Source organism: Athene noctua, chromosome 2, assembly GCF_965140245.1.
Source record: "Athene noctua chromosome 2, bAthNoc1.hap1.1, whole genome shotgun sequence".
Classification (NCBI taxonomy): Eukaryota; Metazoa; Chordata; class Aves; order Strigiformes; family Strigidae; genus Athene; species Athene noctua.
The window spans coordinates 162863458-162878093 of record NC_134038.1 but is presented as its reverse complement, the minus strand read 5'-3'; the positions used below and the strand labels follow the sequence as shown (position 1 = coordinate 162878093).

The 14636-nt window shown below is 39.4% G+C and overlaps 1 protein-coding gene across 5 annotated transcripts in view; it reads left to right on the top strand.

Moving 5' to 3' along the window:
• POU6F2 (POU class 6 homeobox 2) overlaps positions 1–14636 on the top strand; it is a 315556-nt gene that overhangs the window by 290848 nt on the left and 10072 nt on the right. For all 5 annotated transcript variants that reach the window (XR_012633242.1, XM_074900920.1, XM_074900922.1 and 2 more), the window contains exon 8: positions 6884–7052. Coding sequence is in view for 4 of the 5 variants with exons in the window: in XM_074900920.1 (XP_074757021.1) it covers positions 6884–7052 (169 nt within the window). In the remaining variant the exon portion in view is untranslated. The remainder of the gene's footprint in view (positions 1–6883; positions 7053–14636) is intronic.

The window sequence follows — 14636 nt, the reverse complement described above, 5'->3', positions numbered from 1 at the left end:
CTACTAGGCAGCATTTTCTTACGTAGTCAGTTCCCCATCTTCGTTGTCATTGGCTATCATGCTCCAGATTAACTGTTGAAAAGACACAGATAGCTCTCAGATGGCTCTGTGGTCATTCTTGTACATCTGCCTTTCAAATTTCATGCCAGACATTTTCTTTCTACGGTCTCAACGGACCACATAGACCCTACCATCTCATTATCACAACTTCATGCATTCCCTTGTTATCCTCTCCCATTAAACGCTAACCAGCTCTCAATCATTTTCTCTCTGCAATGTCCTTACTGTTTTGATGCTCTCTTGGTTTATGAGAAATGCACTCTTCTTTCTCTGTGCTTGAATATAGCCACTGAACTGTGTTGTCTCAATCCAACTTTGTTTTGCTGTTTATATGACTTTCAGTGATGAGGGTAACAATTTTTCCCACTTCTCTCTCTTTTCCTTTACCATCAGCACCACATAATTCCATGGATAAAATTACTAGATTTTACTAGATTTTTGAAAGTCAAGATTACCAGACTATTTACTAGTACAAGGAACTACATCAGATTTTCCATGCAACAGCATGAACACTTGACTTGTAATTTAACATCTATTCCTGAGCACTTTTCTTTGTGGCACCTGCATTTCTAGGAATAGGATATCTCCAAAAAGTCAATATAACTACACCACACCATTGGGAATAGGAAGATAACACTACACTACCTGTGTTATTCTAAGGAACTGAGGCATAGAGTAAAGCACTGTTCACTGTAGGAACATTACTGTTACCTTTCAATTATGCACTTACCTACACATCTAAATCTGTTACTGTAATGCTGACATTATATCATTCCTGATAGGGGGCAGAAAGATGACTGATGCACCTGATTTGCATACAGGATTGTATCTTCTGCAGAAGCTCAGCTGTGTCCTCAACCTCATTTGGCGAGCTGAGAGATCTTCAGTTACAGCGTATACTTTGAACATAGTTCTGATCCCACAGAAAGTCTTTGAAAGAACTTCGGTAGATGCTGTCAAAGTCCTGCTCCCAGTTATGTCCACAGCCCACCAGCACTTCTTTGATGTAGTCTTCATTCTGAGCCAAGTATGTGCACAACCTGTGTCAACCCAAAGAGCTTTTTTGTGCTGGTTTCCAAATATACATGTTCTGTCAATCAAAGCAGTTTGTATAGACACCCCTTACACTATATTATACTATACTGAGAGAGAAGATACTTGTTAAGTATCAAATAGCTTTCAGATTCATATATTCACTTACTTGAATTTAATTGAGTAAGCTAAATCAGGGTGGCGGGGTACAGTGTTTGGGAAACATTCTGCAGAGTGGACTGTGAAAGTGATTTGGCATGAAGTCTGTGGATATGCCTAATAACTTACTTCATTTGCTAGAAGATTTAAGAATACCTTTTTGAAGTCCATGCCTGGTCATGGACTAGGAATAGATTTGAAGACAGACTTCCTCTGCCATGACACTCTTGAATCATGCAGTGGCCATAGCACACCACCACTTTTTCTCAAAAACAAATGTATGGCACATTTTAGGTAATGTAGATGGAGCAGAGAACTCTGTTTATAGGAAAAATGGAAGCATGAAACACTTAAACTACTACTTCTGCAGTGCATTATCATGGCATTTCAAAGTGTTTGCGAATATCTTTTTGTATCAACGTATTTATTTTTCAGCACCTTCCATCGACTTTAGTCTTTACTAGAGCTAACGTCTATATTTCCCAGGAAGAGCTAGCTGACATCAGAAAAAAATTGAAAATCTTTATTTGTACTATAAAGGGGATTGTTTAAAATGTATTTCTTGCTCTTTGTACCACTCCTCTTAGTTTCATCTCTTCTGCCCTTTTTGTTATACTTGTCTTTTTCACCTCTGTCTTCTCTAATTTGTTGTGTTTCCTCGTCTCTCAGATTTCCTTTCCACTGAATCATAGAGAAATAGGACTGGAAAGGACCTGAAGAGGTCATGCAGTCCATCCCCTCCCCCTAGGCAGGATCAACTGTCCCTATATCATCCTTGACAGATGTTTGTCTAACCTGTTCTTAAAAACCTTCAGTGATGGAGGTTCCCTGACATCCCTAGGTGACCTAGGCCACTCTCCTTAGCATTAGAAAGGTCTTCCTGATGCCTGACCTTAGCCTCCCTTACTGCAATTTAGGCCCATTACTTTCTTCTCCCTTCCATTAGGGCCATATTTTGCCCTTGTTGTTTGTCCAGCCTCTCTGTAAAACCAGTGGCTGTTCTGTTACGTTACAGGGCAATGTTCTCTCAAAAGTTTGTTCTTTATTTCCACTTAGTTTCTATCTCTTTCCTTATTTTATGCAAAATACTTAATTACTCTATCATTATCATGTAACTTTCTGGATGCAGGGAACAACATCCCTGAACTCATAAGACCTTAATACAGGACTCTAGTCAACCATCCCAGGTGTAGGAATTTCCTATATACATAATTTAAGAACAAAATTTAGTCTTAGAGACCTAATTCATTCTTTGCCTCTGCAATTGTGAATCAGTGCTACCTTCACTGTTGACAGCAGCATGTAAAACTAATGTAAAAGGAATAAGAATCAGGCCCTTTGCATTTTTCAGTTTATTGTGATGCACTTTATGCTTCTCATACTCATCTTATTCCTCTAGCTGTAGTGTGCATACATGTATTCCTGCCAGATACTGATCAGTGTTGCATACGGTCATCATTCTCAGCATGTCTACTATATCCACCTACACAGAATGGCACTTACAGCAACTGCTTCTGTAATTTCTGTGCCTCCTTCTGTCTTTGGATGGAAAATGCACAACAGTCATAAATATAATTCATATCATATGTACGTGTCCAAAATTGGGAAAAGTCAGCTATTGCAAGTTTGAATTGATTCTGTCATCTGGTATCTAATTCATAATCTGTTTGTTGCCTCTCCTTAAGGCTATTTCTAGAGTGGAAATTATAGTGGATGAAAAGAGAGAGAGTGTTTTAATGCAATTTCATGACATAGATAACTATCATTGTTCTTTAAGCAGGACATTTACAGCTTAACCATCATGTCTGTAAAACAGAGGGTGTGCTGGAAATTATGTAGGGAGTTAAAGACGGAATCCGCCCTCAGTCTCTGGTCAGGCCTTAAGGTGACTCTTCAGCCTCTCCAACCCCATTGCTCCCTTTTCCCTCACAAGCAGAGAGTTAGAAACCAACTATCTGTAAATATCTCTTATATATTTCTATTACACCTAAGGTCAATGTGCATCCAGACTTCACTAACCATATCCCTTTTTGCCCAGATAAATTTTGAGAATTTCTTACATTTGTCCAAAGATTTCTGGACATCTGACAAGAAAACTGCAAAGCTAAAAACTGGTATCCCAGTTAGTTCAAAAATATGTTTGCAGATGCATTGTGCAATACATTGTGCAGAGAATCATATATTTTCTAGACTTAAGCAGCATACTGTGCATGTGCTACGCAGTGGCCCTGGCTGTGTGGACACTTTGCATGCACAACTGGAGAACACAGAATGCCCTCTCATTCTGGTGCTTCTTGAAAGATTCAGATTTATTGTGTACATGCTCAACAGTTGAACTGTTCAAGGACTATACATGCAGCATGGCTGGAAAGTGTTGGATTTGCCATCTATGTTTTACATGATAAGAAAGAGCATAAAATCTTAAAAAATTAAAGCTGGAAGGTCAAGGTTGAAGAGATTATCCAGCCCACTCTGTTGTTCTCAGGTGGAGTAGCTATTCCAGTATTTGTCTAACTGGCTCCTAAGCACTCTCATAGAACTCCACAGGTTCCCTCAGTAGTTTATGCCAGTACTTCACTGTCACATTAGACAGCTTTTCCCAGCACCTAATTGGAATCTTCCAGGTTATTGCACCTCATTCTCTCAGCTATAAAATGTAAGACAGACTCATTCTCTCCTCTTTTCATTAGCTCTGCCTGTATTTGAGGCAGGCATCATATTCCACTCAGTCTTCCCTTCCTTCGATTAAACACAACCAAGCTCATTCCAGCTGTCTTCATAAGCCTCAGGTAACTCCCAAGCCTTCAGCCACTCTAATTATTCCCCTCCAGTTGGTCCAGATTTTTTCTGAAGTGTGGCATCTAGCTTTGGACATGGCGCCCCCCCTGCAGAGGTCTTTGCGGTGCTTAGTAGAAAAAAAGATGCTTCACGTGCACTACAGACATCACTCCCACTCACACAGCTTGGTATGGCAGTTGTCTTTTCTTCATTTTTGTGGCACCCCAGGATTGCTAGTGGCATGTTCAAACTGACAGGATTATTTTGAATCCTAATCCTATACTTCAACCTATCAAAAGTCCCTCCCAGCATGTCATCAGCATGTAAATTTAGTAAGCGTATTCTCTTCCCCATCATCCAGGTCGTTAAGAAAATATTGAGTAGTGCAGAACGAGGACAGACTTCTGTGAAGCACCATATGCGCACACTACCATTTCCACAGATAGATATCTCTCCTCTCAGTTCTGTTTTCTAACTACTTTTGCATTCATTCTGCAGCAATTTCATCTAAACTATGTTTCCCTAGGTTATAAAGAATGTCACACGAGGGAGCATCGAGAGACTTGTAAAGTCAAACCACCTACTGCTTTTTCCCTGTCCGCGAGGCCAATTACCCTGTCTTAGAGGGAGATCAGATTGGTTTGACACAGTTTGTTCCTAACAATCCATGCAGTCTATTGGTACCTTGTTTTCTTGTGGGTGCTTACAAATTGTTTGATTATTTTCTTCAGTACTTTTCCACGGGTTGAAGTTTAGTTGACTGGACTATAATTTTGCAGATCCTTCTGTTTAAAGTTAGCTACTATGTTTGCTCCTCCATCCTTGCGGATAAGCAGTAACATCTTTAAGACTGTTCCAGATAGCGCAAAATCATCTAACTCATCTAAATACAGTACTTTTCTTCCCTCGCCTAGGCTGAAATCTTTAGTTTTGCCAGAGATTCCCTCGGACAACAGACCCAGACTGCAATTGCTTGCCTGTTTCTGAAAGCTGCAGTCTGGAGTGATGCGGGTGTAATGGATGGGCAGTCTGTTTCTTCAGCATTCAGAGGAGGCCAGCCCTCCTAGTGGACTGCTTCCCTAGGAGAAAATATTATAAAAGTAGACATTCCATGTTGGGAGCTCTCTATGGATAAAATATAGCCCTTAGCGAAATTTTTTAAAAGATGCCCAGTGCTTGCATGAGTGAATTCTGGAAGCCTTTCAATAATCTTCTCAACTATTATCCCTATGATAAAGTGCCAGTTTTCTTTTCTAAAATGTGCTTGATCAAAAAAAGGTCTTTGAAATAATAAAATGTTTTTGTTTATTGATCCCTAGAAAACTCAGAATTGGCTAAAACTGGTCAGATAAATAATTTTCATTATTATTAAGGGTAATTCAAAGTTTCTTGCTTCATTTTGTGTTACATCATTGCATATAGGAGATAGAAAAAGGAGTTGTGGTTTTTTTCCATTCTTAAACAGACCCATGACAGGAATAATGTCATTAAAATCATTCATATGTATTCCACAGAAAAGTCTCATCTTGAAAGCGATCAGATACCTTTATCTACTGTACCATACAATTTGTTTTCTACTTAGCATCAGTCATTTCTGTGTGTTCTGGGAGTGTATTATATATAATTTGAGTATTACTAATGAATTCAGCTCCTTCTCTGAAGTAATTTGTTCAGTTAAATATCAAAAGAGAAAAACTCATACTTTTTAGAATTCAAGAAATAGATTTAAATTACTGACTTCAAGCAAGGCCAAATAGACCTTTATCTTTCCCCCTTTCTGAGAATGCAGATAACAGCTATCACTTAAAAGTGAAGCCTTTTAGTACATTTTTGCAATCTTTTTTGATCAATATCAAGAATCAACATAAAATAAAAGCATAATAAGTAGCAGTCACCTGAGTGTATCAGGACAGTATTACTGTATTATTAAGCTCTGAAAGGGCTTTACTGGACTACTAGAAGCCAATTCAAAACTGTAAGGTCCATTGTGTACCTTCATTCTGTAGAGAGACTGCCCTTTGAATTTGCTGGGAGTTTTATGTAAAAATCAACACCAGAGAATGTTTCTAGTGTTCAGTCCCATGTGAAAGCTTATTATAGGCAGAAGGGATTAATGGTTCTTTCCTTTCCTCTAGTGAACAACCGAAGACTACACTGTTGTAAAATTTGTTAAAAAAAATTTTAAAGCCAGATTCATGTATCACAGCATATCATTTACATCTACTGTACTCACTAGACTTTTTAGGTGCATCTTACTTGATACCGTCCTGATGTGAATGGGGCTCAGACGTTTCACTGTGTGTTTTAGGCAAGGACAATTTATTGACTGAGAAATAAGATTTCAGCGTTTTGGTTTTTTGCTAGATCTAATGTAATAAAACAGATTATTCCTTTCTGTAGGAAAGGGATTTTTCCCCAGTTTATCTTCTCTTCCCCATTCCTGCTCTTCTTGGCCCTGGTCCTGCAGTAAGAAAGAACCTCTCTGAAACAATGCTGATTTATATAAGAATCCATGTAGGGAATAAGTCTGACTTCATTAGTCAGAAAACAGGTAAGGACATGTATTTATTAAATCAGAATGCTGCTGTGAATGTCATAGGTCTCATCACCCTTTTCAAACAAGTATTTAGCTTCTAATTAGATTAATTATCTGGTTGAACTGAGAAAAAATGGGAAGTCAGAATGCAAAAGAGCTCAGATTGCTCCTGCTGTAACAGTCACCTGAACTAAGTCCGTGGTATTTGATGCTTCTATGGGGTTTGTTCCCCAGAAGTAGATGGGTGAGATGGTGCGTTGGAAGTTTCCTGTTACTGCTTCATTTTCTAAATACCTATTTTTACATTTTAACATATAGCTCCATCAGCCCTCCCAGACGCAAGTGGGACAAGCAGCCTCACAACCCAATCTCCTGCATTTGGCTCACAGTCAAGCATCTATGTCTCAAAGCCCAGTGCGTCAGGCTTCCTCTTCTTCCTCCTCATCCTCCTCCTCTTCAGCTTTGAGTGTTGGCCAGTTAGTCAGCAGTAAGTATTGCTCCCTGGCTCTCCTTAATTCTCCCCTCTGTTTGTCCTCCTCACTGCTGAGTTTCCTGATCTGCTTTTCCTCTTTTTTTTTTTTTTTTTTTTTTTCATATAGTAGATTGTATATTGCTAAGTAGAGTGACTCTTACCAGTGAGACTGCTAAGTGCTGTCATGGATGGGGCTTAAGGTAAACATGCCTTGAGAAATTGTAATCAATGCTAAAAATGGTCATAAAAATGGTAGCAGCTGTTAATTGACTTATGAGGGCAATTCTTATAACTGAAATGTTGGGTATGTTATTTGGAAATTAGAAGTTTATGAATCATTCAATATAATGAAATATATTGCTTAGAATTTGATGGGCAGACAGATCCTACTTTTGGTTAGGCTGCTTATTGGTTACTGTTTGTTTGCTTAGTTAGTGTAACAAACCATTTTACAAACCCTAACACTACACAAACCTAGAGCCAGAGACCTTTCTTGCCAAGAAAAGCTTGAACAATTTAAACAAGAACGAACTGTAAGATGTGGAGAGGAGGAAGAAGCACGCTGCAGTGAAATAACTGAGTTTCAGTGTTAGGATTGTAGCAGCTGACCTCCTGAACAGCCCTTTCTTCAAGATCACATAGTTCAGAGTCTTTGCTATTACCTTATCAGCATTAACTTTGGTCTTTACATAGCAAAACCAGCAGGTTAAAAATATACATAAGAAGCATTAACAGTTTTCGCACATCTGCAAAAATCTGAGTGTATTGGATGACCTTGTTCAAAGATATTACATGTACATAATTCAAGTAAACAAACACTATAGCTCACACTGTATTGGTAATGTAAAATATATGACTGATACAAGCTTACAGAGGGCTTGGAGAATCTGTCATGCAAGGGAATATGTGAAAAAATCCTGGTTAGATTATTTCAGAGATTCTTTACATGAGGAAATTACTAGCAGAGCTATAGTGTTAAAATTATGCTGATATAACTCCCAGTGTGAATACTTTTATTCTAGAATAAAAATATCTGCATTGGTAGCTGTAAGTACATAAAATATATAGATACAGATATAATTATAGTGTTATAAATATACTGTTATTGCTTTGTCAGTAAATTTTCTCATGTAGTCAAGCTTGTAGGAAGAAGACAAATAAGAGGCTTCATGTTAAAAATACATAAAGTTACCCCTTGTCTATGTGGGAAAATTGACTAAAATAGCTAGTGCAGAATAAGTTACTTCTCAATGGCTAGTCCAGAATAGCCTCCCTTGTGGACATTCTTATTTAAAAAATATTCTAGAATCACTATTGAGGGAAACTCTACCCCACAATGGTTATTCCAGTCAATTTCCCCACGTGGATAAGTGCACTGCACAATAAAAGGAACATGGAAGAAGCCATTTTAAGTTTACAGGATAAATCCATCAAAAGTTAGGAGATGCTAGAAAAATAGTTTCTTGTTCAACCTATACAATTCCTCTTAGAACATGTATTTTATGATAATGATACATGTTGTGATTAAAATCACACAATTGTGATTTTTTTTCTCATCCTTTCAGTACATTCCCAATGGAGTTGTTCTAAGGATGCATCAGAATTACTAATGCAACAGGAGGGCTTTTGTCCCAGGGTTTGTTCCCTACCTGAGTCTCTAAACTGTTCCCCAGTTTGTGTATCATTTGAGGTAGGGAACTGTAGAAGGGTGAAGGATGGTCTTGCTTCGGGCGGTAGAGGACTGAGGAGCTGAAGCTTTCTGTCTGCCAAGTAATTCCAGTGCAACGGCAGACAAGTCACTTAAAGAAGATTTTTCACAAGTGCTCCCTCAATATCCAGCTTGAGACTCTGGACTTTAATTTACAGAAGAACCTGGTACTCACAGTTACAATTTCAAGTGCTCTTTCAGTGTGGAACTCTGTAAAGAACCATTTAAAGACATGGTCTAAAAAATAATCTCCTACTTGACCTAGACTGGGTAGCCAAAAATGCTTTTTCCCTTAATATCTGTCCATTTCTCTGTGAATGAGAAGGGGAAGACCCTCATCTTACAGAAACACAAGAAAATAAATTAAGATTTAAAAAAACAGAAGAGCTCAAGAGAAAATGTCTTTGGTAAAGAGCTTTAATAGAGGTCTGGGGCCACACACTGAACAAGTGAAAAGGCAATACATCAATCAGGTCCTTCATAATGAAGCACAATTTGTCCTGTGCACTAGACGAGGCAGGGGTAATCCGGAGCTCAAAGACTGTGCTACGCTATGCTGTGGGCTACTGTAACTCCTGCATTTGTAGCTTCTGAGTGTTTATTTGTGCAACTCTGAGGATGTTCTTTTAACTTCATTTTTTGCTTGGATAAATTTCAAGTTTGTTACGAAAGCAGAATAGTAATGTAAGTCAGTCATATGGTAAGATAAGATAATGCTTATATTCATAGTTGAAAATATTAGATCTTCTGTCAGTTGAATGGATGGAAAAGCTGATAGGTTGTGTTATCATCTTGCTGGTCCTGCTCTAAAGGAATAAGAGGCATGCTGTGCTCATGGATTTGCCTGAGAGCAGAGGAATATGAGGCACAGGAAGGTCAGTTTGGGGAAGAGGGGGAGATATTGAACCCAGACTTTCTACTTGTTCTTCTCAGGCTTGACTCCTTCTACCACTTGTCCTGTTCCAGTCCCACTACTTCCTCACACTCTTCTCCACATGATCTATGCTCCCTTTGCCTCCATGCTTTTGTTCCTCTTCCTCAGTCCCTTCCCCACAGTCCATCATTCTTCAACCCCTCTTCCCATTTCAGTTCCCCTCCAGCTCCCAGTCAATCTCTGACCCCAGACCATTATTGGTGTCCCTTTTACCAGACTTTTTATTAGGTAGTTTCTGTCCTCTACCTTGTTTTATCACTAGTACTGCCTCTTTTTACCTCTTTTCTTTCCTCGACCCCAGTGATTACTACTCTGCATAGTCAGTCCCTCTCTCCCTCCACTCCAAACTCAAATCCCTGCTCCTCAGTAGTCTTCTGGGTTTTTTTTCCTTCCATCATTTCTTTTTCTTTAGACTCAAGGTAAATTTTTGCCCCCTCTGCATGTAAATCATGCAGTCACCACTCCCACCCTCTTGGAAACTATCAGAGGAGTGTGGGAAATGCTCACTAAGAAGAGAGATGAGTCAGTCTGTCTTTACTGCTGTCCTGGCCCGAAGCAGGCCAGAGCCAAAACCACAGAAGAGGGTGTTCTTTTCCACCTACTTCAGCCTTAGGCTCAAGCGTCCTCAGTACAGAGAAAATCTTAAAGAAAACTCCATACAGAGGTTTAGCAAATCTCTACTGAGTAGATTTGAGCTTTGGAGGCTCCCCTGCTTGGACTTGTTGGAGATAGATTTTAATTGGGATGGCAAGAAGCCCGTTACTGACATAACAGCTATCTTCCTGACACCTATCAAGGCCATACTTCAAGTGATAGGGAAACTGAAACTTCTTAAAGAAAAGAGGTTATTACGTTGTTTTTTTTTTAACCTGGGCAGAACATGTTTTACTAGCCTCATTCTCAGAAGTAGTTGACCTGAAATTTGTCTTATAATGGTAAATGCCAGGCAGACTTAGCCATAGTGAATACTCTGTGAATGGCACAGAGAAAATAGTTGGGGTGCTTCTCCTTTGCTCAAAAAAAAAAAAAAAAAAAAAAAAGAAGAAAGCTCAATTAAATCAAGTGGGGAACTTGGAGTAAAGAAAATAATTTTCATACCATCAGACTGAGAAGGTCATTGTGCTTGGGAATTAATTCACTGGGACCCAGGTCTTAAGAGCATTCCAAAAGAAGAGGGTATTGATAGAGATCACCTGTAAAAAAGCATGATGATAATTACACATAAATAAAAAGTTCTGGAATGGTTTTAAATGTATGTTTCCAGCTTCATCCAGTCCTTAGCTATTCAAGACCAACAGACTCGGTAGTGTGAGGAACAGATAACTCATTTCTGCCATTTGCATGGCATTATCACACAGACAGGAGTAATAGTCATCTCAGTGATCCTTAATGGCTGTCCAGCGTATTCCTGCAAGCATGTAGCCGACCACAAACGGGAGCTAACACTGCATGTGTAAGCCTGCTTGAGCTGGCATGTAACAACGTTCCAGGGCACAAGAGAGCTACCTCCTGGTTTCTAGTAATTTGGAATGAGCCTACAAGAAAGAAGAAAATACAGTCAGTTCAGTAGGGAAAGATCATACCACCGGTGTAATGAAACATGAAAAGGCAGAGAGGATCCTTTACAGCTTTTAGGTGTCCTTGATAGCACCATCTTTTTATATAAATAGTCTTAATCGATGCTCACGAATTTGAAAATTGTTTCATGTGACTAAAAATCCATTTGCATATAACCGTGACTTCACATGGGGAAATAAATAGAAAGTCATTCCTGTTCTGTTGCTTTCCAGAATCCATTCAGCTTCTGGGTGCATATCCTTGAAGGGCAGAAACACCGCTTTGCCAAGCCTATGGCCCATAATTGAACAAAGCCTTGTTAGCGACCCAGGTCCCACACTGGCTGCCAGAGCTTTGCACAACAGGCCTACAATTCAAATCCAGTGTCTGCTGAAGTCCACTCAAATTCTTTTAGTGGGATGAGGCCTCAAATGGGTCAGTGGTTCTGAAAGAAATCCACAGGCATATGGGCATCAAGAAACATCTTGTGGCCTCCTGAACAGCTCTTCAATTGCTTTACCCCTCCTGAGGCAGGAATATTTTTGTTTCCTTTTCCTCATTCGTTCCAAAGCTGCAGTCCAGTCCTCCAGCAGAAGCCCCAGAGTTGAGTCCCTTGGTAGACATTTGCCGTATTCCAGAAATTGTTGCTAAATATAATAAAGTTCATGTAAACTAGGCATATGCAGCTACTTTATTCTGTTAATAGAAATGCTTACAGCAAATAACTTCACTAAATAATTATTTGGGGCAAGGTTCTGCACACTTACTGTAAACATAGTAACCCTCTTTACAACAGGCTGCCTCCCGTCAGTGAAATTACTATGGTACTATGAGAAAAGGATCAGAACTGGGCTTTAATAGCGTTAGTGTTCTGTTTTGCTTATGCCTTTTACTTTTCATTCTAGTCATATTTTCTTTATGATTTTACATTTTTTCTAATGTAAAAATTTTTTTCCTAATTTAAAATAATGTGTATGTCCTTCCTTCCTTTTTTTATTATTTTTTTTTTAATATATTTCCCTTTATTTATTTCATGTCCTTTTCTTCCCCCCTGGATTGTTGTATTCTATAGCTTCTCCCTTTTCTCTCATCCTCATCCCTTCAGCCCTCACCAGCAACAACTGCTAGTTATTTTAAGGACAAAATCTTGTTCGTTTCCAAAGAAAGGACATTTAAAGAACTACAAGATTCATCTCTACTCTTCCCGTCCCTTCTGTGTGATTTCTTCGTATTGTCTCATCCTACCTCTGTTCGCCTTTGTCTTCTCTTCATTCAGTTCTACATCATTATTCCCCCCTTTTTTCCATTTAATTTTCCTCTTCCCAGATGCATCCCTCTGCTCATTTCTTTAACTTTTCTACCATATGTTCTCTTTGTGGAAATCACTGGTTTCCCTTCATGCTCTGAGACTTGGGTCTCCATGAAGTTCTTTTTTTCCTTCCAAATTCATTTTACTGTCATCTGTTACTATAAAATTAAAATGCCTCCCACAAACAAATTATTCTTCTTTCTTTCCCCTGAGCTCCAGTCCATTTTCCGTTAATAATGTTTTGTCCTGCCTTTCTTATCCAATTTTCTTTCCATTGGACTTCCTCTGCCAGCTATTTCTCCTCCTGTCTGACTGGGGAAATCATCCCCTGTAATCCCTCCCGTGGTAGAACTCTGTGCAACAGAAATTTGCTTTCTCCTTCAGGGTGCACTGATTTCTCTGTAGCAACTCTTCCCCCTAACTATTAAAATCATAGCATATTTGCACTCACCGACAAACTCATGTGGGATTTGCAGAAGAATGCAAAAGTGGGAGTAGTGTTTCCTTCAGTAGGAGAAAAGGGTGTTTAATGCAGAAAGAGAGCCTATGGCTTTTATTTCTGCCACTCTGCTCGTCCACCTTCACCATCCACCAGGACATCCAGGGGAATTTTATCTGGCTTTCTTTTTATTGGGAGGTACATACACATATCCCCTAAAATGGTCCCAGACAACTCCCTCACCTTTCTCCAGCACCCAGTAGTTTCGCAGACACAACAGCCATTGTTCTATCAAGCCGTAACGTACACTGGGAGTCTTTAAATGCTGTTACTGTAGATCCCAACCACTCAATGAGATTGGTATTCTTTATTTTCTTGTTGGCACTGTGCTGCCTTCTCTAGGATAGGCACTTAATTTAAAAAGCACCAGTTTATTTGCAGTCTTCAGTAAACTATTCTTCCTAAAATATGAAGTGCACTATACACTTAACTGTTCTGAGAGCTCAGAACTTATTAAAACAAAGTCCATTATCTATTATGTATGTGTATGTATCAGTCCACAGAGTCCAAGATTATGTATTGATGGCATTTTAAAGACAATAGAGTAAAACAGACCGGTGTGGTTATATGATGATGTCAGTGGAGTGGTCTTCAAATCTCTACTTGAGGTTTATGGAGCTGGCAGAAATCAAGGGAGTACTTCTGTGGATTTCAAAGGGCTTTGAATCACACCTGAAGTAGAAGTGGTTCTGATTTGATACAAATGCTATTTTCCCGAGAGTTCAGGGATACAAGGCTTCAGTGTTTCGGTCCACCTTTGTTAGTAACCCCCTCTTCCTAAAGACACTATGTAAGAACAAACCCTCTTTCTCAACAGATACTCTGCCATATATTACAGTCTATTCCCATATTCCTGAAGCGCATCACGGTTTGTTTTTTCTCTTGAGGAGAGCTCAGCCTAATTGTTCCCTTGTCCAAGCCCCCCGAGCAGGAAAAGACTTTCCATGCCATTCACTGTTGCAATAGTGCCATGCCAGAAGGATCCAGCAGAACTTGACAGAATTTCTCTATAATCATATGCAAGCAAATAACCCCTTTGCTTTCTTCCGTCCCTTTTATTCCTAACAGGAGTTGGGGAGGTTTACAGTTGCCAGTTGCCATAGCATTTGCTACTTTGAAAGTTCTCTGGGAACACCTGAATTGTCCTTTGTCACATCCCTAATAGCCTTAGTCAGAGGCCTAAAAGTGAAGGAAGGAAAGAGGTGAGGAAGGTCACCCTCTTAGTGCACTTTACTCAAGGGAATCTTTGAGGCTATTATCATTTATGATATTTTGTGCATCTATCAGTTGCTCTTCGGAGATCCATAGGGCAGATAAGCATCCAGCTTCGTTCTATGTCCCCAAAAATCAGAACTGGTATGCTGGATAGACTGTGTATGGGTTAAGTAGGGAAATTTCGCACCTCTAAAGGCAATTATTTTGCAAACCTGAGTGGCCCCTGTCACAGCACCAACTGCTTAAAAGCAGTACACACCCTAGCTTTATACTGAATGTGTGCATGCATCTTTGCACACGTGAGCTCAAGCATAGCACTGACAACAGGAAGGAGGATTCTGAGTGCAGAGCATTGTCAAAACTAGGTTCAGCCTATG